At 36.3% G+C, this 25231-nt stretch overlaps 1 protein-coding gene across 1 annotated transcript; it reads left to right on the top strand.

Annotated features, from left to right (window-relative positions):
- On the top strand, positions 1-24661 carry ATP6V1B2 (ATPase H+ transporting V1 subunit B2). Its single transcript, XM_030312483.1, is given in 16 exon segments — positions 1-160; positions 6968-7023; positions 12100-12198; positions 12946-13039; positions 13169-13246; positions 13701-13739; positions 13742-13821; positions 13823-13856; positions 14358-14458; positions 14810-14907; positions 15518-15641; positions 17241-17391; positions 19261-19343; positions 20819-20923; positions 22007-22136; positions 24179-24661. Coding segments are annotated over 16 exon segments (1548 nt in total). The 5' UTR covers positions 1-24; the 3' UTR covers positions 24319-24661.
- Positions 24662-25231: the final 570 nt, after the last annotated feature.

The following is a 25231-nucleotide window of genomic DNA, read 5'->3' as shown; positions in this document are numbered from 1 at the left end:
GCCAGTCGGGACGGAGGAGACAAGATGGCGCTGCGGGCGATGCGGGGAATCGTGAACGGGGCCGCACCCGAGCTACCCATGCCCACCAGCGGGCCGGTGGTGGGATCTCGGGAGCAAGCGCTGGCAGTTAGCCGGAACTACCTTTCCCAGCCTCGCCTCAGTGAGTATCAGAGAACAAGACGAATCTTGTTTTTGCTCCTTACCCAGTCCCGTGCTCTCATTCACCTGCTTAGCGGGGGAGGGGGGATTTATTTTTCCCTCTCTCACCGCCCCTACACTGACCCAAAAGTCTGTTCTTAGAAGGAGATATGAGTGTACCTAACGTTTTCGTAACATAGGTAGGCCAAGGGCAAGAGAACCGCCAGGAACTTTTTCCTGGGGGTGGTGGGCTCCAGGCTATTTGCCCCGCCCTCTCCAACTTCCCTAGACTGGAGCTTTTTCAGGCACTTGCTTCCTGTCTCTGAGGCAAGGCCGCTTCTTGTGACTTCAGTCTTCAGCTGCCCCCGCCCCATATCATTTGGATATGTACCCTCTCCTCCCTCTGGTATAGACCTTTAGGGGTAGTCTGGAGTTCCTGCCTAGGGAGACTCTGTAATGCCATCGCTGACATGGTCTGGCCTTTACCTGATGGAGGTCAGGCCCACAGCCAAGGGAGATGTTTTGTGGAAGGGCTGCTCCACGGGAGGACACCTTGATATCAGAGAATGCTACAGCTGAAAAGTATTCTGCAGGTCATCTAGTCTAACGCTCTCATTTTACAGTGTGAAGCTTACAGTCTGGGTAGTACACGACTTCCAGACTTTAAACGCTTAAATGATTGGCAGAGCAGGAATTAAAATTCCGTTTCTTAATTTTCTCTGGGCCCTTTTCTACCATTGTCTCTTCATTTACTGATGAGTTAAACCTAACACGATTGAGTGCAAGGATATCCTGGGGAAGCCAAGCAGCTTTGCCCGTATTATATAGTCTATGTGCAAAGCATATCATACATATGCATGTTTAAGTGTTGTTGTGACTGTTAAAAAAAAACCTGCCTTAATAAACCATGTTTTAAGTGGACTACCAAAAGAAATGTTTATTTATTTATTTTTATTACTAAACAGTACAGTTGTGTAGCATCAGATGTCTTCACAGCTTCCTTAGAAATTAGGGATCAGCCCTGGAAATTGACTCTTTTTAAAACCTGGGGAAGCACCTGATGTTTCCCCAGGTGGTGAGACAATAATTTGCACTGGTTAATTGCCAGAATGCCTGTTTGTGGGCGGCTCATTGGTTAAAAAAAATTTCAAATGAAGGGTTCCAGTCTAGGGCTCTCCAGTCTGACTAATCCTATCCTGATCTATCACTAGGTCATATGACAGCACTGCAGTGAGAGGAAGAGGGAAAACACAGTTGATTCCATGGTTTACTAAAATGTGCTTTTTACATTGAGAATTATCTGAATTAGAAAATGCCTGTTGGAGGTTTATATAAATGAATGTTTCAAGAAATTGACAGATATTGCATTCTTATATAGATTTTGACAATAAATTTATACCCAACAATTACACATTTTATTTTATGAATTGCATTTGCATGCTTTGCTTTTCTGGGTAGAGCAGGTAAACATTAGTGACTTGTAGGAAAAGATTATAAGGGTGCAATAGTTTCCATATAATCTTTCTTTCAGTGTTAATTCAGAGAGTATCAACTGAAATAATAAAATTGTTTAAAACATGGTTGTTAATCCTTAAGAGAGGAGTGTGGTTTTTCACTATTCTTTGTGTGCTTAGCCAGCGGCAAAAGAACTCCAGAGGAGATGCCTCCTGACAGAATTGTTACAATATAATGCTTAAAACTGAACCTCAGGAATCCTTTTTGTGTCCTCAGTGTAGCAAGGTGCTTGACACATAGAAGGTGTCTTGTAATTGTTTGATAACCTGCATTTAAACCCCTTGTTTTAATAGTTTAGGAGATTCTTAATGTGGGTGGAATCAGAGTAGGGAGTTGGGACACTTACTTGAGTTGCCCTTCTGTGTCTGGGTTATTCTGAAAAGCATAAATGATACTGAATTTAGGCTAACAGTTAACTATATTTGAATATCATCCTTTTCTTATATTGCCATATTCTTGATTCTAGTCCCACAGTTTTAATTGCTTCTGAATAAATATTGATTAACTTCTTAATTTTTCTAAAGATTGATTATACCACCTTAGGTGATATTATAGTAATTTAATGTGTGCTTTTTGAATAAAGGAGTGGAACTAATTTGGCAGTTCCACTGTAAAAATTCGATCCTGTTTTAAAACAGCATCACAATTATGGGTCTGTTAACGAGAAATGGAAAATGAGATATACAGCCTTGAAGTAATCATGAGATATACAGCCTTGAAGTAATCATGAGCATTTTAGTTGAATTTCTAATCACAAGGAAAGAAAACTTAATTTTCTTTTAAATTGTGAGCAAAATTCAGTAATACATATAGAACTTTTATACATTGAACATTTTGAATTAGATGATCTCTATTGTTCTTAAGACCTTACTTAGATCAGAGCTAACCTTAAGTTTCTTATTTCATAGTGCAGAGTTAGCCTCAGAACTAACCTTATGTTTCCTATTTCATAGAGCAGAGTTAGCCTCAGTGAAAAGTCAAGTAAAGGAATTATCAGTTTGCCTTTTTTTAGAACCTCTCAGTACCCACCTGTCAGGGTGTGGGTCTCTACTATTCTTGCATAATTGAAGATGATTGCTTGGGGTTTTTGTTTTGCTAATAAGGTGGAGGCTAGAGCACTGGATCTGGTATTATGCAATGACTAATTTTCTCTGAAAATTTCACAATCATTAAGTGGCGTTACTAGTGTTGAACAATATCATATCCTGCAGGAGGAAGAGGATGTCATCTGACAAAATAAGTGCTTCTTAAAACCTTTGTAAATTTAGATTTTAAAATATTACTCCATAAATATTACTTGATAGTACTTGCTTGATAGTTAAGGATCAAAGATGTAATGTGTTCAACATGTAATGTAAACATGTATCTATGTAGGGGCGCCTGGGTGGCGCAGTCGGTTAAGCGTCCCACTTCAGCCAGGTCACGATCTCGCGGTCCGTGAGTTCGAGCCCCGCATCGGGCTCTGGGCTGATGGCTCAGAGCCTGGAGCCTGTTTCCGATTCTGTGTCTCCCTCTCTCTCTGCCCCTCCCCCGTTCATGCTCTGTCTCTCTCTGTCCCAAAAATAAATAAACGTTGAAAAAAAAATTAAAAAAAAACAAACAAAAAAAACCCAACATGTATCTATGTTGTCAGAAGTTCTGAATATCTCCTGCAGACTCAACTTACTCATCTGGGAATTTTCATAAGAAGAGTGGTCATTATTTTGGTAAATACAAACGTTTATATAATTTGTGAATAGGTTTTGACTTTTCATAGAGCAGCTTAATGTCTTTGGCAGCCTTACTCTAAACTTTTCTCTCTGCTTTGGGCTGTTAATAGTAATTGTGAGGAAGGCTGGGTAAACACTGTTGAGAGGTAAAAAAGTAGTGTTGGTATCATTTTCTCTGCTTGTATTTTTGTTAAAATAGTTTTATTATGGAAAAGAGCTATAGTTGGTATATATAAACTGTCTTACAGTACCTGTTTGTAGTCAAAATGCTAGGAACTGTGTCACCTCTATATTTATTAAATTATATAGGAGACTAAGTTCAGAAATACAGGGTCATAGAATACCAACCTTAGAATTAGGGGGAGAAAAAGCCAAACAAACCAAAAATCCAATTCTAAGTCCAGTTCTTACATTTAGTAACAAATTTGTCAGAGCCTTAGTTTAAGTGTAGAGTGGCTTTATCAGCCTTGCTGATCTCCCAGCATTTTGTGAATCTGAAATGAGGTAACTTCTCTGACGACACACTGTATAGTGTGAAACACTCTCTAAATGTAAAGTTTGGTAATATTTTTATTTAGTTTGGGTTATAGCTTTTATTTGTTCGGTTTGTATATGTCAGTTTAATTTAAATCAGCATGTTGCTTAAGCTCTGATTTGTATCTGAAGTAGTCTCCTTGCATTTTTTAAGCTTTCCAGTGAGGGGAAAGAAGTAAGCATCTCCATTAGATTCTCCCACTCTGCCAGTGGCTATATGCCATTGTAGAAAGACTGTGTAGCAGTAGTGACAAAATTTAGACACAAGAGAAGTATTGTCCAGTGCATTAAATAGCAACAATAACTTACTTTTTCATAGCTAAAGTTGCAGACTTGTGAAATTGTTTTGAGTGGTATAGCTACTTAAGTCTTACTAATAATTACAAGAGTGTACCAGACCACGGAAAACAACCAGTTCGGTTTTGGAATTTGAGCTGCAGTACAGAGTTAAAAGAACAAGTGGTTCTGGGTCCAGGCTATATATAATAAGTTCAGATTCTTGGGGCACCTGGGTGGCTCAGTCGGTTAAGCATCCAACTCTTGATTTCGTTTCAGCTCATGATCTCAGGGATCCTGGATTCGAGCTCTGAACTGTTAGCACAGAGCCTGCTTAGGATTCAATCTGTCTCTCTCCCCCTCTCTCAAACTAAATAAACTTAAAAAAAAAAAAAGTTCAGATCCTTGTCAAGTTACTTGACTACTTATCTGAGAGTCCTTTTTCTCTTCTAAAACTTGGAATAATATTAGTTAACTCTGATCTGTTAATGGAGATTAAGTGAGAATTCCTGACAATTACTTATTAACTGTATATTGGTGGTGTTGGTATTAAACAATTAATTTGAATGGTTATTTATAGACTTTTTAAAGTAGTACATTGTTGCAAATTTAGAGCTGCTTGTGATGAAATAGAATTTTCTGTAATAGAAGTCAACTTGATTCATTGTTTCCAGCAAAACCAATGACTAGTGGTTTCTTTTCTTGGTCAGGCTTTTGCTTGTGACTGGCAAACTTCATAATTTGAAATGAGCTTGAATTTAAACGGAGATTCTGAAGGATCTGGTTGCGGAGGCTAAAAGTTCAGAGAAGATGCCAGTCTTGGTGAAAAAGTAGAGAGAATTTTCAGAATCTGAAGAATTTTGTTGGTTACATTTTATTCAAAACAGTTGCCTCTAGGAGCACCTGGATGGCCCAGTTGGTTAAGCTTCTTTCTGACTTTGGCTCAGGTCATGATCTCACAGTTGGTGGGTTCTAGCCTTGCCTTGGGGCTCTGCACTGACAGCACGGAGCCTGGAGCCTGCTTTGGATTCTGTGTCTCCGACTCTCTGCCCCTGCCCTGCTTGTGTGCTCACTTGCTCGCTCTCTCTCTCTCTCTCTAAAATAAACATTAAAAAAATAAAGTTAAGACATAGTTGCCTATAAATCTCAAAACTAGATCCTCACCCCCACCCCACCAGCTGACACCCTCCTCTTATCCCTGACTAAGTGAAGGTTTTGAAAATGTGTTGTTCCTATATTTTTAAAAGCTGTGTTCTAGGAAAACATGTTTCAGATGTAGCTCCCTTTGCATTTCTACATAGCAGTTTTAGAAAGTCATTGAAAAACTGAATGTTCAAATTCACTCAAAATGAGAAAAATTAATTTTTTTTAGGAGTAGGAATTATTTTTAAGAGTATCAGATTATTTTCATATAGTGGGGAGGATTTTCATAAAAAGCCTCTGTTTTTTTCTGTTTCTGTAATTTAAAGAGAATTGGATTAATTGTTTTACATTACCATCCATTCAAGTAACTTAGCTTTTTAAATTTGTGACTTGGTTTTTATTATCCAAGGTTAAAAAAGTCATTTGGGGCCCTCTGTTGAGATAATTACAATTACAGATATTCAAGCAAATACCTAGTATCAGGTTTAAGTGTCCTATGAGCATGAAAGACAAATGCCCCTGATAGTGCTTTCCTGCTTTCAGCATTTGTCCCAGGGTGCTTGCTTTCTGGTTGAAGAAATTGTTTTCAAGTTTTTAAGCCCCTTGAGTGGACAGACTAGTTATATTAAATGGTTTCCTCATTCTTGGAAGTCTATATTTGTGCCAAAAATCTCTATCCCAAGGCCTCACAAGAAATGAAGCAAATGAAAAATTCTCAGATGACAATTTCTTAAAATGTATTTAAAGCCTTGTATTAAGTTTTCTTCATTTATTTCATTTTTTCAGCTGTTCTGATTATGAAATTTAGTTAATTGTGAGATTAGAATTATTGTCTCCTGAGTGTTCTTTTTTATACCTAAATAGCGTTACATTTGACATGTTTGTCAGTGTAGGATAGCTGGCTCCTTTCTGAAATGAAGGATTTGGGTAGTACCTTATTGGCTGGTAGTTTATTCCTAGAGAATAATTGCAGTAGAAAAATACAGGCCTCTAAACTGACAGTAACCATTTTACTTTTTCTAAGAAAAAAAAAAAAAAGGTCTTATTTGACCTCTTCCATTGCCTACTCCCCTCTTCCTAAAGTTCTTTCCCTGTAATTTTATGAAATCATTTAATTATGGCTTTTTACCTCACAGATTACATTTTCTCACATTCCTTTGTGAGTTTTGTCATTTGTGTTTAAAGTTGTTGAGGCCTTCCTTTCCTTTCCTTATCTACTTTGCTAAGTGCCACCTCTTATTTAAAGCATTATCTTTTCTCTTTGAAGTAAGAACTACTGCTAGGTTTTTCCTGTGCTCCCACAAACCCTCTATGTCTGTTATAGCCCTTAACTCTCCCCCCTTCTCCATATAAAACTGGGAACTTGTGAAAGAGCTCTGCCCCTCTGTGCCATCTTTGTTTTTGTGTCCTGGGCCCATAAAATAAAGTGACTTACAGTAAGAACACAAAATGTTTTTGGTTGGATGAGGATGGATTATGAAAAGTTGTACAGGCACAGGCATATTTCACAAATTCAATGAAAAGTTTTTAACTGTTTCACTGCTCCATATTATAATAGGTGCAGTAGAGAGAGTAGCTTTTTGGTAATACTACAGAGACAATTGTAGGTTGTTCTCTTTGACTAAAGCTGACTCTTCTGTGTTTCTTTCCAGCGTACAAGACAGTATCAGGAGTCAATGGTCCACTAGTGATCTTAGATCATGTTAAGGTAATACCACTATTATTATCATTTAAACATTTATGTAATTAAAGACATGGCATTAAGTCCTGTTCAGCACACTTTAAATTTTGTGTTACTGTTTTTAAGCCATTCTTTGGTCTGAATGTCAGTGCTATCTAGGAGACTAGTTTTAAAATCAAAAGACAGAATATTGGATTCCAGTAGTGGATCTACTGTGGATTCTGTTTATGGCCTAGAATTCCTCATTTGCAAAATTAAAAAAAAAGAAGAAAGAGAAAATTGGGGAGCGGTGTCAATCCTACCTCATAGGTTTATTGAGGAAAAACAACAGTAATCTATGAATGTGTTTTATAACCTATAGATTATTATTAGCTATGTGATATCTTTTGGCTGTTGTCATAGACTGCCATGTGTTATACTTATTTGTTAATAGTATTTGTCGTCTTTACTAAATTTTAAGGTCTTTGAGTGAATAAACAAAGTTACTTTTATCTTTGAGGGCCTGACACTGGTTTTCAAGTAATAATAAACAAGAACAGGTTATCTCAGCAGTGACTGAAACTCTAAAGAACAGTTTTTACTTAGTCTGTTGTAAGGATCTTTAGTTACATATTGGTTATTTAGCTACACCTATGCTTAAGAATTAAAAACACTATTACTGTTATTATAGAAAAAGAGGCATAGGATATAGACTGTAATTGAATATCCTAGGGAAAGCCTCCTACCTGAGCTCTATGATCAAAATATTTTCCAAGAAAATAATTTATATAGTATACTCTCTAGAACAGTAATTCTGTATTGGTTGGTGTTGGGGTGGATTAGGGGAGAAGCACACAATTATTAGTTTGTTGGGAGAAGTAATGGTGGAAATATGTTTGACATGTGACCTCTCTGGAAGCAGAAAATAAATCGAAAAACGTTTCCTCAAAGAAAGGGCAAAGTGCATTGTCTCTTCAGCTTTATCACTAAGATTATATTTTTATGCATGACAAGGTTCCTTTACAAATTTTAACCTTAAGATTAAGTATAACAAACGCATCTTCTGGCCACAGTCTCATGCTAGTCTGCAATTTGATATAAAGCCTTAATTTATTGCACTCAGTTTGTGCAGGATGTAGGCAGGTGCCCATTAATGTTTTGTGAAGTGGAGCCTACACTTTTATTTTTGAGGAAAAGATTGGATGCTTTCTTTTTTTTTAATCCTTTATTTCTCCTTTTTTTTTCTATGTTAGATAACATTTTTGACTCATTATAAATATGTTATTGAAAACAATTAAAAATATTCACATTTCAATTATGTTAAGCGCTGAGCTCAGAACAGAAGATATGATGGTGAACAATGGGCCCTCCCCTGTGGAGCATCATGTAGTGGAGAAGCAAATATAATACATATATATATAAATATCTAGTTAGTATTGCTATGAAGGCTAAGTGTGGGATGCTATAAGAGTCAGTAACAAAAAGAATTTTTATTTTTAAGTGTATTTATTTTGAGAGAGAGCACATGTACGTACACAAGCTGAGGAGAGGCAGAGACAGATGGAGAGAGAAAATCCCAAGCAGACTCCACTGTCAGCATAGAGCCTGACTTGGGATTCGATCTCACGAACTATGAGATAGGACCTGAGTCGAAATTGAGTCAGATGCTTAAGTGACTGAGCCACCCAGGTGTCCTGAGAAGGACTTTAGAAAATATCTTTCAGGAAGTAATTTTAAGAGTGATCAAAAAGTTTCATTGATGTTTGCTCCAGTTGAGGAAAAACTGGTGAATATATGTAGTTGTAGAATGGGTTTATAACACCACATTTAGAGTAGCTTTTAGAATTTAAAGGTTAAGGAACAGATAATTTTATGCAAATTGTGTCAGAAAAGAAGAAGATGGAGACTGCTCAATTCATTTTATGAAATTGGCACATCTTTGGTTTCCATACCAGACAGAGGGTAGTAGTGGAAAAGAAAAAAAGACAACTATCCTCGCTTATAAATACGGATTCCAAAATTTTTAATAGTCATGTATTGGAGATTAGCAAAAATGAGTATGTAAAAAATCAATAGAATTGTGACAAAGTAGAGTTTGTCCCATTAGCACAAAGATAATTTAATGTTAGGAAATACATCAGTCATTTAGCTTAATTCAGCTCATTTATGGATTAAACTAGAAAGTGCTTGTGCTCCTCTAAATTAATAAAGAAAAGGTGATAAAGTTACTCATTTCTACAAAAACAAAAGGTTTTAACCTCTTAAAGGATATTTACCATAACCTACAGCAAACAACATACTTAAGGAGAGACTCGAATAACATTCCCATTTAAATCAGGAAAAAGCTGAGGATGCCTGGTTGTCACCACCATTATCTATCTTTGTACTTGGAACCTGACCAGTGCTGTGGCTAAAAGAAAGAAGAGTATAAAGGTATTAGGGGAAAGGCACAGGTGTCATTATTTCTTGGTAATACCATTAACTAAAACCCAAGTCATTCAGTAGGCAAACTACTAGAAACAATGGTGTAACACAGAGTTGCTGGATACAAGAATCAGTCTATAGAAATCAGGAGTGTTGTATGTGGCAGAACTCCTTATTTACAGAAAACCTTAAAACTTTGTTGGAAGACAAAAAGGAAGACTTAAAATAAGTGGAGATTCCATGTTCATTAATGAAAAGACTCAGAATAGGCAAGATACTGATTCTTCTCAGGCAACAGAATCAGAGAGAGAGTAATTACAAATAAAGATTTGGTGCAGGCATAAGCAATTGTTATCAGTGGAGCAAAATTAAGCTCCCTCAAACCAACTCTTGTCACAGTGCAGATTGTGACTTGGTAAATGATAAAAGCAGCATTGCAAGTCAATGGGGGACATTTTGTGCTGCATAAATATTTTTGGGGTAATTGGCTTTCTATGTGAAAAAAGAATAAAAATGAGAAAAAAAATGGATACCACAAACAAAGGCAATTGGATTAAAGTTAGCCTAAACCTGAAAAACTTACTAGAAGACAGAATTGAAGACTATTTGTACGACTTAGATTAGATGGTTTTCTTTCCTAAACCAGACACAAAAGGCACCAACATAAAGGAAGACAAGTCATTTTCTTACATAAAAAGTTTTGATATGATACCATAAAGAAAATTAAAAGACAAGAAACAGTAGAACCACATACTTACAGAAGGATTAATATCCAGTACCTATAAGAGAAAGAAAAAACAGATCCATTTGAAAAGTGAAGAAGAGGGGCGCCTGGGTGGCGCAGTCGGTTAAGCGTCCGACTTCAGCCAGGTCACGATCTCGTGGTCCGTGAGTTCGAGCCCCGCGTCGGGCTCTGGGCTGATGGCTCAGAGCCTGGAGCCTGTTTCCGATTCTGTGTCTCCCTCTCTCTCTGCCCCTCCCCCGTTCATGCTCTGTCTCTCTCTGTCCCAAAAATAAATAAAACGTTGAAAAAAAAAATTAAAAAAAAAAAGAAAAGTGAAGAAGAGATATAAGCCAATCATAGGTAATGAAGTCTTAATTGTCAATGGAAATGAAAAGCTGTTCCATATTAGGAGAATCTGGAAAATACATATTGAAAAGATGCTATTTTTTACTTCATTAAAATGGCAAAAATTAAAGTTCAAATAATAAAAGATTGGCACAAATATAGGGAAAAGATAGCTTTGTATACTGCTAGGGAGATCTTAAAAAAATACAGTTCCTTTGTAGAATAGTATGAAAATTTAGAGAAAATGGACACAGCCTCTAGCCCATCACTTGGTAACCAAATACCTTATGGAAAACCCACTTGCATGAGGAGCTGCATGCAAGAATGCTCTTGTAGCATATTTGTAATAGTGTAAATTTGGAATAACCTTGAATAAAATGTGGTGTCATTTGATTTTAACTACATTTGTTTTGTTTTAACATTAATTTTGGGATGCCCATTTATTCACATGTTAGCATCCCCAGGTGTCTTATGGGTACCTGTGTGGCTCAGTCAGTTAAGTGTCTAAGTTGGGCTCAGGTCATAATCTCATGGGTTGTGAGTTCAAGCCCCACGTCAGGCTCTGCTCTCAGCACAGAGCTCGCTTCAGATCCTCTGCCTCCCTCTCTCTCTGTCCCCCCACTCGCATGTGCTCTCTCTTCTCTCTCAAAAATAAAAACATTAAAATAAATAAAATTTTTAAAAGAGTGTTTTAAAATCAGTGATGCACCATTGTTTAATGGAGAGATGTTTTCCTTCACATCACACAGGGAGCGATGCACTTTGCAATAGATTGTGTTGATAAAAGAGGTAAGTATTACCATGACAGATCTAAAACATAAGATCAAGTGAAGAAAAAGAAAAGCTTCAGGATGATATATATAATATGTTGCCATTTATGTAAATGAAACACTAAAATATATTTCTGGGAAATCTGCATTTTAAAATATTAAAAGTGGTGGGGGGTGCCTGGGTGACTCAGTTGGTTAAGCATCTGACTCTTCGTTTTGGCTCAGGTTATGATCTCAGTTCATGAGTTGGAGTCCTTCAGCAGGCTCTGTGGCTCTATGCTGACAATGCAGAGCCTGCTTGGGATTGTCTCTCTCCCTCTCTCTGTGCCCCCTACTCATGCATGCATTCTTTCTATCTCTCAAAAATAAATTAACTTAAAAAAAATAAAATATTAAAAACGGAAGAGGCATACATACTTGGTTAGGAGAGTTTGAGGGGGAACATTTATCTTCTTATTTTCAGTTGACATTTTTATCCCCTCCCCACAAAGTATAAGGGTGAGTACACACACAACCCAGAAATAAACGTCAGTTCTGAGTACTGGGAATGTGGTCATTTGTAAGTTTTGTGCCTTTCTTTAGTTTCAAAGTTTAAGACATATACACAGAGAAGAAAAATTTAATTGCTGCGTTTTTATGGATTTAAGACCTTTCTCTGTACCTTATGCTGTGTTTACCAGTATATGTACCAGGTGCTAAGTGTTTAAAGAATGTAAACTACCTGACGATGTTATAAACTCTCAGTATATACCTTTGGGGGAGATTTTACGTGCATACATGCTATGATGGAGATAGAGCATACAGAGGAATTTGGGGAGCTTTTAAAAGTTGGTTATTGATCTTTTATTTTTTCTTATACAGTTTCCCAGATACGCTGAGATTGTCCACTTGACATTACCGGATGGCACGAAGAGAAGTGGGCAAGTTCTAGAAGTTAGTGGTTCCAAAGCAGTGGTTCAGGTAAGCATCATTTTCAAAACCTGGCCAGTTGAACAAAAACATTAGGGGACACTTCTTGTCTTTTCTAGCAATTATTGAGTAAGTATATCTTGATTACTGGCTATTGGTAGAAAAAATTTTTTCTTGTTGTCTTGCCAGATGTCAGCATCTATATTCATTCTAGCCCAATAGCTCCACTGATAAATGGCTTTTTTTTTTTTTTAATAAAACAAAGCAGATAATCACATGGAAAGAGAAAGATGAAAAGACAGAATTTATAGCTTATGGGATGAAACCAAAACAAGATCTGAGTTTGTTTATTTCATTGTCTTGTATAATACCTAGTTTTTAATGTTACCAATTATAGAAATGCCAGTTTTCCTCAAATAACATGTTCCTCTAAAAAGTACTATAGAGCAAGGATCAGCAAAATTTCTGTAAAGGACTACATAGTAAATTTTTAGGCTTTGTGGGGCCACCTAAGGTCTGTGATGCATATTCTTTTCTTTTCCTTGTTTTTGTTTTTAAACACTTTAAAAATGTAAACAACATTCTTAGCTTGATGGAGTTGGCCTAGAGGCACAATCCTTGGTTTAGAGGTTGGCAGTTTGGTTCATCACCAGGGACATTTCTCTGTTTATTATGAAAATAGTATGCATTGATGTATTTTACTTTATATAGGCTGTTTTAACAGACAAAAAATAATATTTAAAGTACTTATGATCTAAATCCCTTTTACTCTTCTGATTACTTTTTCTTTCTCAATAGGTATTTGAAGGGACTTCAGGTATAGATGCCAAAAAAACATCTTGTGAGTTTACTGGGGATATTCTCCGAACACCAGTGTCCGAGGATATGCTTGGTAAATGGATGCTACGCGTTGTGAGCAGAGATCTGTTTTCTTTTAAACATATTTCCATGGAGTCTTTCTTAAAAATTATGACTGTTTGAGTCATAGTCCATTCTGTACTGTCTTGTTACTGTTTTACAGGTAGGGTATTCAATGGATCAGGAAAACCTATCGATAGAGGTCCTGTTGTACTGGCTGAAGACTTCCTTGACATCATGGGTAGGAGCAATAAATGGATTTCTGTGTTTTGAAGAAAATAGCCTCTATTTTATAATATCTTTGTCAGAGAGTGATTTTTTTTTGATAGTTTAAGTAGACAAACAATGTGGTACATATTAATTGTATTATTTAATTTTTTTCTAGAAATCTTAAAATTTTATATAAAATATTTTAAGATTATAAAATATCACTAGGGTATATCTGAAATATAAATAGCTTTGAAATGTAAAGGATTTTGAAATTAGGATTTCTCTCTTATTTATTTTGTTTTAGGAACTTGAGTTCTGCTACCGTGTATCTTGTGTCTACAAAAGACTGGAAATATTACTTAATGGAAAAGTTACTTAAACAATTGCAGATTTTTAAAAATAACTGATTCTATAAGAGTAGAAAGAAATTATTTATATGGCTATAGTCTTAATGTATTAAATGTTATCTTTTGGAACTACTTTAGGCCAGCCTATCAATCCTCAGTGTCGAATCTACCCAGAGGAGAGATTCAAACTGGCATTTCAGCCATAGATGGCATGAACAGTATTGCTAGGGGGCAGAAAATTCCAATCTTCTCTGCTGCCTGGCTTACCACACAATGAGGTGAGAACTAGGATCTGTTTTGTGTGAAATTAACAGGGAGTTTTTTTTTTTAATGTTTATTATTTTGAGAGCTTGTTATTGTGAGTGGGGGAACAGCCGAGGGGAAAGAAGGAATCGCAAACAGGATCTATCCACACTGTCAGTGCAGAGCCCATGCGGGGCTCGATCCTACAAACTATAAGATCATGACCCGAACCGACGTTCAACCACTGAGCTACCAGGCGCTTCATTACAAGGGAGAATTTTCAAATGATTCACTGTTAGTAGAAACCAAATAAAGGGTTTTCAGCAATACTCACTTGTACCCATTGCCCATTTCAACAGTATTGTGTTTTCATGCATGAAGTTTATCTTGCTTACTCTTACAAATCTTTGCAAAAAGTACAAACACTTTTTTGGGTAAAGTCCTTTAGAACATGGGTTTCATTTATAATTCCAATTTCAAAAAGTTAGGGATAAAAACGATTTTGTTGTAAAAATTTAGATTTCAACTCAGTTCGTTTATACTTGTCATCAGATTGCAGCTCAATCTGTCGCCAGGCTGGTTTGGTAAAGAAATCCAAAGATGTAGTGGACTACAGTGAGGAAAATTTTGCAATTGTATTTGCTGCTATGGGTGTAAGTATAATTTTTTTGTTTTAATATGACATATAAAATTAATTGTTTATGTTATTAAAACAGTGCAGAAACAACACATACATTGTTGGATTTATTTCTAGGTAGAGAAGTTGCAATTTGGCATTTTGGGGTAAACTCAGGATTAAAATTTAGCACTTGACTGCAAAATTTAAGAATAATTTTCTCTATGCCCAAAGCAGGCTGTTTTTACTCTGTTGGCTTTTGTGAAATTTTGGGGAGTACTTGAAACTTTAAAAGAAGGAACAGTGTAGATCCATAGCTTAGCCTTCATCAGAAATAAATACTGAGAATTTTTCTTCTCCCTGCACTGATGAAGTCATTGTTATTTAGGTAAACATGGAAACTGCACGGTTCTTCAAATCTGACTTTGAAGAAAATGGCTCAATGGACAATGTCTGCCTCTTTTTGAACTTGGCTAATGACCCAACGTAAGTAAATAGAGCTATTTCTTTCTGCTTATTCAGGCTTTAGATCAAAAATGTTACTAAGCCAAGGGAAGTAAAACGTTACAGTGAAAGCAACATGGGGATAGGAATGGCAGAGCTGTGTTTAATTAAATTCAGCTCTTCTTGCTGGCTAATTGGCTTTGGGCTAATCACCTTGGCTCTGAAGTTCAGTTGTCTCTCTCATAAAATATGACAAATAATACTTGTCTCATACTGTTGTGCATTTTAAGTGAGATAATACATATAAATTACCTAGTACCTAGTAAATGATCTTTTCCTCTTACTTGAGAAACCTAGCCCCTTGCCTATTTCTTCCCTCCCTGTTTCTCTCTCTCTGTTTTAAGAACAATGTAGTTCTGAGAAATTAGGGGCCCGTTTCTAAAATAATCTAACTTTGGTAGCATTAAGTAATTCTTACTATAAAAATATATAAAATAGCTGCTTACTTAAGAACTTTTAAAGTAATAATTGCTTTATCCTCTGCAATCTATTTAAAACTTTGAAGGGAAACTGTACTGTTATTTCCAGAATCATGTTGTTTAGTCTTTGGCCTTTTAATCTGAGTAACAAAGGACTTAATGTTCCATTTCAGTATTGAGCGAATTATCACTCCTCGCTTGGCTCTAACCACAGCCGAATTTCTGGCCTATCAATGTGAAAAACATGTATTGGTTATCCTAACAGATATGAGTTCTTATGCTGAAGCACTTCGAGAGGTAATTTTTTCTAAAAATGGATTATTTTTCAGAGTTATCTTGTCTCTTTACAAGTTTTTATTTTTCTTTAATCATTTTTTTTAAGCTTCATCACTCATATATTAGTAAAATACCTTAATTGGAAAGGAAAACACAACTTTTTTTTTGTTAACCTAGTTGAAATTATTATAGGATAAGATTTAAATTATTAGCCTAGTTATCATACTGTCACCAGCTCCATGCATTTAAGACTTGATTCTAAAAGAGAGCAAATGATGCAAGTTGTTTATTCAGTTATTCTCCTAGGATGTTCTTTGTCCAGATTGTCAATTTTTAACCCTTTTCAGAATTTCATTCTTAATAATGTTAGTATTTAAATAAAACAGCATACTCTGATAGCACCCTCTTTAGAACTTTTTCCTTCAGAAAACTCAGTGTTTTTTTAGGAACAATGTTAAGATTTTCGTAGTTACCACCCAGAAGTTTGGGGTGTTTGTTCTAATACAAGTTACTGAAATTTTGAGTAAGTTACTCTTTTAAACATGTAAAAAGGGAAAAAGGACTTCTGAAGAGACATGCTGTATAAATACCCAGCTTCTTAAAACTCCCTATGATCCATCACCATATCTCATTCTATTGCAGTGCTTTTTCAGCATAGGAGTTTTTTTTTTCCACCCATCACAGACCAGTACTTTTTAAAAGTACAGTTAAAATGAGTTATTAGCAAATTTTAAAGAAGGTATAAACTTACAAGCCTGGAATTTTACTTTTACTAGATTCAACAGATGTCAGATTGCCATCAGAGTTTTTTAAATACTTATTCTACTTTCTGTGTTCTCTCATTACACATTGATAAAAGCTGGTCTGCAGACCATGCTTTGAGTACCACTACTGTAGCACACTCTTTTGGAGGTGCCAAAGTAACACCTAAAAGTTGGGCTTAATACTTTAGAATTCTTGGTGGTTGTAGGTTAATATATATGCCTATATTGTAGTGTGCATGTCTCTAAGAGAAAGACTATAACTATTCTTATTTTGTGTAATGAATGGATTCCTGGCTCTGTTATCTTGGGAAATCATTTAGCCAACCCTTGATTCCAACTGTAAGTTGGAGTTAACAGCATTACCTTCCTCACAGGATTGTTGTGAGGATTAAATTAAATATGTAAGCTGCATCAAATGATTCCTGGTATGTATTTCCTTTCCTTTTGACCTTTTCAGCATTAGTTAGCTTACATAAATATGGCAAGATCCGTGGCATGAAATAAATCTTGTGAACTAAGAATGTTCTCTTAGTTTTAAAATAACTTCCTTTGATTTATAGAATTACAAGCAGATTTTTTTTCTAGCAACATATTTGAAGATTTGCATTATGGTGATATGATTGTAGCAAAAAAAAAAAAGAAAAAAGAAAAACTTCTGCCCCCCCCTTCAACATTTTTGTTACAGAATAATCTGAACTTGTGTTGCTAGGTTTTTAAGTCATCTTCTAGAGACTATTTAAAATTAAAAGAGGATACTTCCCACATTGTAATTGGGCATGTTTAAGAAAACATGTTCTAACTAAGCTTACTTTTCATATTCTGGTATGTGATATTCTCCTTCTTGACTTACTGTCAGGTTTCAGCAGCCAGGGAAGAGGTTCCTGGTCGAAGAGGTTTCCCAGGTTACATGTACACCGATTTAGCCACAATATATGAACGTGCTGGTCGAGTGGAAGGTAGAAATGGCTCCATTACTCAAATCCCTATTCTCACCATGCCTAATGATGGTAAGTTTTGGTCTTTGGATTATAGCACACCTAATCACTGTAAGGACTTGATTCTAAGACAGAAGAACATTTACCTTTTTGAGTTGAAATTCTGCCCCCCCCCCCCCAAAAGTTTTTATTTAAATTCCAGCTAGTTAACATACAGTGCAATGTTACTTTCAGGTGTAGAATTTACCCATTTCCCCCCACTCCCCACCTCCCCTCCCATAACCATCAGTTTGTTTTCTATAGTTAAGAGTTTGTTTCTTGGTTAGCCTTTTTCCCCTGTGTTCATTTGTTTTGGAGTTGAAATCCTTTTGAGAGTTTATCCTTCAAGAGTTTAGTGATTTGTATCTAAATAAAATTTTTCATTTGATAACTGCCTATAATAATCATCCTTTTGTGGAAGAAGAAAAACAATTTTCTTTATAATTAAAATTTTCAATTTTCATTTATTAAATTACTACTGGGTGACTGCTATTATTGGGGACACAGATCTAGATATAAGGAATTCCTTTTGTGTTTTTAATTCAGTCTCTCTTTAATGTAAGTTACTTGATCTAGTTGGATATTTTTTACGTATGTGTACTAGTAAGGTAGCTTAAGTGCCAAATGAAGAGCACAAATAAGAAATTCCACAAGACTTTAGAGACAGAGTGATCACCAAAGGCTGCTTAAAAATGACTCTGTTTTAGAGGGGGAGGCAAACCATAGGAGACTCTTAATGGAAGCGGGGTGGGTGAGGGGACAGAGTAGATGGGTGATGGACATTAAGGAGGGCACTTGTTGGGATGAACACTGGGTGTTATATGTAAGTGATAAATCACTAAATTCTACTCCTGAAACTAATACCACACTATATGTTAACTAACTAGAATTTAAATATTAAAAAAAGGACTCTTATTTTGTGAAAGTACACAGTGCAATGCCTGTGTGAGTGTATGCTCGGGAGTGAAACCATTCAGTAGTCCTCTTCTGTTACTGCCTTTTTGTCCTTACCTCCGTGCTTAAAAAGCACTTTTACAAAGTATTTTCAGAATCAGTAATAACTCACTATAAGCACTGTTTTCAGTGTTTTATAAATATTACCTCATTTGATCCTCATAGCAGTTTTGAGGTAAATGTTCTACTCTGAGGCACAGGGAGGTAAAGTAACCTATTAAAGTTAAGATATGATAGCTTTAGAACCTAGACAGTCTGAATTTATAATTCACACTATACTGCCTCTCACATGAAAATACTTGTTCCAAGAAAGTACCTACAAAATTACTTTATTCATTTAACCAACTTAAAAACGTCTTGCTTTGTGGAACTTTATTGGTGCTGCCTGCATAGTGGTGGTTTGCTTGTCTAACATTCCTATACTTTCTGTGTTGAAATGGTGTGTATCCACTTGAAATAGCTTATGAACGAAGCATGTTCTCTCAGTATATGTTCAACTGGTAAACCTCTGCCAGGGAACTTTGTGTTTAAAATGGAATTTTATTTATATTTTGGAGAGAAATAACTAGGAGACATGGTACTTTTTCTGAATGCAGCTAATTGACCTTAAATGCCCAATACATGTCTAACTGTGCTGCAACTCTAAATAACGCCAACCAATATAATAACCTCTAGCTACATTTGGCTGCTTAAACTCTAAAGTTAATTAAAATTAGGTAAAATTTGAAATCAAGTTTTTTGCTTACATTAGCCACAGTTCAAGTGCTCAATAGCCACATTAGGCTGGTGACTACCATATTGGACAGCACAGATACAGAACTTTTCTACCACAGAAAATTATTCTAAAGAGCACCATTTTATGTAATGCTATAGGTAATGTACTCTCACTTCTTGTGGGTTTGTTCATATGATATGGACACTTTAATGTCAGATGTTTTCCTTTGGTAGATATCACTCACCCCATCCCTGACTTGACTGGATATATTACAGAGGGACAGATCTATGTGGACAGACAGCTGCACAATAGACAGGTATTTGACATTTGAGCAGTGCTGTAAATCTTACAAATCTATTCTTCAGTTTCTCTTTAGTGACTTTGACTTTGCTTTTAGGAATTATTTTGTCAGAAAATGTCAACTTGAATTGTTTATAATACAGCTATAAAATTGTCATTTCTGTATACTTAAATCCTATTGTGGACAAGAATGCCAATACTAAGAATGAAGTTTCCACTTTTCTTAAAATGGAGTCAGAGGTCTCAAAGAACTTTCTTGGGTATTCTATTCCATAATAGCATAATCTACCAGTCTTATTATTAATACAAAAAATATTTTTTTCTATTTTTTATTGCAGTATCAGTGACAGTACATTTTATTAGTTTTAGGTGTGCCAAGTAATGACTTGATATTTATATGTATTGCAAGGTGATGACAGTAAATCCAGTTACCATCCATCAATACATATAGTTACAAAACACTTTTTCTTTATGATGAGAACTTTCAAATCCACCCACCTGGCTACTTTCAAATATGCAATGCAGTATTATACACACTGTAGTCACCACGCTCTGGATTACATCTTTATGACTTACTCGTTTTATAACTGGAAATTTGTACCTTTTGACTCCCTTCACCCAGTGCCCATCTTAGGCAGCCACCAGTCTCCTTTCTATATCTGTAAGCTCACAGTTTTTTGGGTTTGGATTTTTTAGGTTCCACATGTAAGTGAGAACATAAAAGTATTTATCTTTTTCTGCCTGACTTATTTCACTTAGCATAACGCCTTCAAGGCCCATCCATGTTATAAATGGCAAGATTTTTTTTTAAAGCAGTTCTTTTTTTTTTTTCAACGTTTTTTTTATTTATTTTTGGGACAGAGAGAGACAGAGCATGAACGGGGGAGGGGCAGAGAGAGAGGGAGACACAGAACCGGAAACAGGCTCCAGGCTCTGAGCCATCAGCCCAGAGCCTGACGCGGGGCTTGAACTCACGGACCGCGAGATCGTGGCCTGGCTGAAGTCGGACGCTTAACCGACTGCGCCACCCAGGCGCCCCGCAAGATTTTTTTTTAATGGCTGAATAATCAAAAAAAGATTGATGGTTTTGTAATAGATGTGGCTTCTAATACCAGCTTTTGGGTGGAATTACTTACTGTTAGTTAATCTTTTTATTTCATATGTGATTATATGAATCACATAGAGCTCAGAAGGCTATTTACATTTGATACTGTAGGCAGATGTTGAAAATTCTAGTTTTTCAATATGCTCTTGTACTTTTTTTTTTTTTGTAGGTTTCATTTTGAGTTTGATTCTCAAAAGAAATACTATGCCATAAAGTCTCACTTCCTTTTCTTGCTAGGAAAAGATAGTAGAACTTAACTAGGAAACAAATAATGCAGTTTTATATAATTTAAGGGATAATAATGAGTTTCAAAATGCTTCTTTACTACCAGTAAATCTTGAATTTTGTATTTAAATGTACTTTTTTTTCCTCATGTTCTGTGCAAGATTTACCCGCCTATTAATGTGCTGCCCTCTTTATCACGGTTAATGAAGTCTGCTATTGGAGAAGGTATGACCAGAAAGGATCATGCTGATGTATCTAACCAGCTGGTATGTATGTCATCTTAAGGATGGTGTTTAAAGAAACGAATACCTTTCTTAGTCCATTTGCTGTCTTACGCCTCTTGTCTTTCTCCCATATCACTGTACTTATCTCCCAATCCAAGTAGAACTTTAATAAAGGTTGCATGTGTAGAATATATAATCATTCATTAGAACCAAGTCTTTTTTTTTTCCCCCATTAAGGACAGATGCTGATAGCCAAGTTTAAAACTCATATGCTTGATACCCATGTCTAATGCTATACAAGATAGTTCTAAATTAAAAAAACAACAACAACAATATAAGTCCATTTTCAGTTATTATTAGTAACCTTAGTAATAATTAGAGTATTCCTGAATGATACTGTAATTTCTTACTTAAGATCTTAAGCAATCACCAGAACACTAAGGGATACAGCTTTGTATATTCTGTGAAGTCCTTGGTTTTTGTAGCTGTATGAGATTGTACACCAAGTACCATAAAGAAAAATACTTTTGACCTTAAAGTAGAAATGGTAAGCCTAGGAGCACCTGGGTGACTCAGCCAGTTGAGCATCTGATTCTTGATTTTGGCTTAGGTCATGATCTCATGGTTTGTGGGTTCGGGCCCCACATTGGGCTCTGCGCTGACAGCATGGAGCCTGCTTGGACTTCTCTCTCTCTTCCTTTCCTCTGATCACACTTTCTCTCTCAAAATAAATAAGTGAACTTTAAAAAAAAAAAAAAAAGCAAACCTCATACCGCAAATAGTTTTTCTGAACTTTGAGATGGATTTCTTTGTGGTATGAGTTCTGACTTCACATGCTATTAAAATGTAATCTCTTTGAATGTTGAGGAAGTGTATGTTTTAGAGAATATTAGTAGTGCCTATGGACTGCATGCCAGAAGACTCCTTTCTCAGGGAGACTATAATAAAATTTTTCGTATACTTTCATATGAACTTTATGTGAATTATGTTTGTAAATAATGTGAAATTCCTTCTGTGGTCTCTTACATGAAGATAGGTATAGAAATACTCCTAAATATATAGCCCAGATTACTGTTAACATTTATAAAATCTTACCCTATTCATATAAGCGTTTCTTCTCTTTAGTATGCATGTTATGCTATTGGTAAGGATGTACAAGCCATGAAAGCCGTAGTTGGAGAAGAAGCCCTTACCTCAGATGATCTTCTTTACTTGGAATTTCTGCAGAAGTTTGAGAAGAACTTTATTGCTCAGGGTAAGATGACTGTTTTCTCACAAATATAAAAACCTCATATATAGTTTTGAAGACTTCTTTCCCAGTCTGGACAATTTACATTGGTCTCTACATGATTTTCCTTCTGAGTAGAGAAGAGGTTCTTCCAATTGTCTGTCATGTCTTTTTGCACTTAGCCCTCAAGCTCCTTCCCCTTTGCCTTCAACTCCATTATCCATTCAGCTCCCATCTGAATTTTTCCTTCTCTTTCACCTGGCTTTCTGCTCTGCTGCCTCCACTGCTGGTTCTCCTTCCTCTTAACCCCTCTGCAATGATCTCCTCTTGCTTTGGGGGTTTGGGGCTTTTCTGATTCACCTATTTTCATCTCCTTTTCTGATATCTTATCTTCCTCTTCCTTCTCAGAGGCTTAGCTTCCTGTTCTTTCTGAGCTGTTTTTTCCCTGTAGATTTAACTTTTTTCTTATGCTGTTGACTAAATTGCTATGTAGGATCCTCATCCTCTTTCTAAAGCTCTAATCCCACAACACCAACTAGGATACTTTTGTTTATGCTGCCATCTCCTCAGGCTTAGCATGGTCAGAACCCAGAGTTTTTTGGGGTTTTTTGCTTTTTTGCTGAACACCTGCCTAGCAGTTCTCTTTTTAGTTTATCTATCTCTTGCATGAGCATTGTCCTACTGAGCCCAAGCTCAGTAATTGGGCATTATTCTTCACTTTTATTCATTTGTTCTCCAGTGACCAAATATTTATTAATTTGTGGTGTTCTTATTTAAAATATCCTAAGCACGGAGCCTGCTTGGAGTTCTCTCTCTCCCTTTCTCTCTGCCCCTCCCCTGCTTGTGCATGTTCTTTCAAAATAAATGGAAATAAACAATAAATAAGATATCCTATTCTGGTTTCATTTCCATTACAGTACATTAGTCCAATGTTTCTCAAATTTTAATACACTTTTGAATCAACTGGGATCTTGTTAAATTAGACATTCTGATTCAGTAGTTCTGGATGGAGCTAGAGATTCTGTATCTGGACAACTTCTTGGGTAATGTGGATGCTACTGATCTCTGACCACACTTTGCATCTTAAGGCCTAGTCCATACCCGTTTCCCATCATCCTAGTCATCAGTGCCAGCTTTTTCATCACTTTTCCTGACTCTCTACGTCTCATTGCTAGAATAAATTTATTACTAATTTTATTGATTGTCCCTCTAGTAAAAAAGGCTCTATAATGGTTTTCATCAAATAGCACATGTAGGGTTTTCAAGCTGTTTTGATTGGTCTCTCCTTTGCCACCTGCTAATGCTGCTAATACTCTACATTTGACCTCAGTGGTACTTACAACAAATGTGTTTTCTTTGGAATAATGCATCACACTATACACTTAGGACCCGTGCACTCTTCTATGTATGTGATGCATTTTTTATTAACATTAAACCCAAAAAAATGTGGATAATTTTTTAATGCAGAATCATAATACCTTAAAAAGATTAAAATGAAGTTCTTTTAGTAGAGAAAAGAACCCAGAATTTCAGCCACTCTGATTCTTCAGGCAAGAAATGAAATTTATTTGAGGATAAGAGTGATTCTGCTATTAAAATAATTAGTAACAACTTTGAAAATGACTGACCTATTCAGGGTATTTAGTTGACATTTAAGGTTTCTCAGTGTGTACAACCCTCCCTCAAATTCATCCTCTGTTTCTAGAAAAGTGTCTTTCTTGTAATCTCTGGACAGTATACTGGGTCTAGTTTCCATTGCTCCAGGTATTTAGGATCCTACCCAGTTATCCAAAAAGATGTCCCCCCACACACCAGACTGCCCTCTCTGGCCTGCAGGCCTCTCTCCCTTTTCTCTGATTCCTGATGGTACTTAACTGTATCCTCATTTACACATTCAGTTGCTTTCAGTCTTAGGAGACCTAACTGCTTTGGTTCTGTTTTGTTTTTTTTTTTTTTTAGTTTTTTTTTTTTACTCGATGCTCACAGCCTTACTGTGGCATAAATAATGAATAACACTGATAAGTGGTAAGTAGTTTACCGTTACTCATTCAATCTCATTTTTTTCTAAGGACCTTATGAAAACCGCACTGTCTATGAGACTTTGGACATTGGCTGGCAACTGCTCCGAATCTTCCCCAAAGAAATGCTGAAGAGAATCCCTCAGAGCACCCTGAGTGAATTTTATCCTCGAGACTCTGCAAAGCATTAGCTGCTACTTTATCGCTGGCTCGATACACTTGTGAAATAGTGTTCTGTTTTCTTTATTCCTTTTGCACTCCCTAATCCCCCATCTCTGTGTTGGAGTTTGCCTTGTTACCCTGTAATTAAAAACAAAGAATAGGTAACATGCTGTGCCAGTGTTGCAATGTTTTAAACTTCTAACAGACTTTAAAATATCCCCTGTTGAGAAAACCCAGGTCATCAGTGCTCTTTTTAAAGTAGCTTCAGGGATGGAGGTGAATTTTTCTTACTGATGTGTGTTTGTACATAGTGGTACAGTTAGTTGCCTAATAATGTCTTCATTATTTGGGTCTCCTCTACTTTATCTCTCAGCCCCCTCAAGAGTATCACTGTCTGAAATTATAATGCTTTGATCTCCAAGTTAGGGCCAGGATCAGGTCTAAAAGAAGCCTCCTGTCTGAAGAGCCAAGAGCCTTTTCCCTGAGTATTTGTTTTTGGATTGTTGCTGTGCTCGTAGGTATGTGCTGCTGCTCTAAGCAGATGGTTTTAACTGTCCACCTGCTTTTTCCTACTTAATGACTAGATTAGAAAAGGAGTTTCCTTTTTCTCTTTAGTCCATATGAGTTGGGAATCCTGTGTTTTACTGTTCTCCCTCCCTCTGAGTGACACAGAATCCTGCAGCTTTTGCACAGCTGGCATCAGTCTGATAGTAGTGAGATGCCTTGTCTTAATGATCCTTACTGGGTTTCCCTGCAGAGGAATCATAATTAAAATAACTAATAGAACTGTTGCTTGGAAAGAGTTGGGGTATAATAAAAGAAGAAGGAAAAACCCATATCCATCCTACATTCTGACATGCTGACAGTGGCTTAAGTTTCTAAAGTGTTTACCAGATGCTGAGGGCAAGGTGGGGAAGAGAAAGCTTTTCTGTGTATGGATAT

This window comes from Lynx canadensis, chromosome B1 (genome assembly GCF_007474595.2).
Source record: "Lynx canadensis isolate LIC74 chromosome B1, mLynCan4.pri.v2, whole genome shotgun sequence".
Lineage (NCBI taxonomy): Eukaryota > Metazoa > Chordata > Mammalia > Carnivora > Felidae > Lynx > Lynx canadensis.
This window is presented reverse-complemented; position numbering and strand designations above follow the sequence as displayed.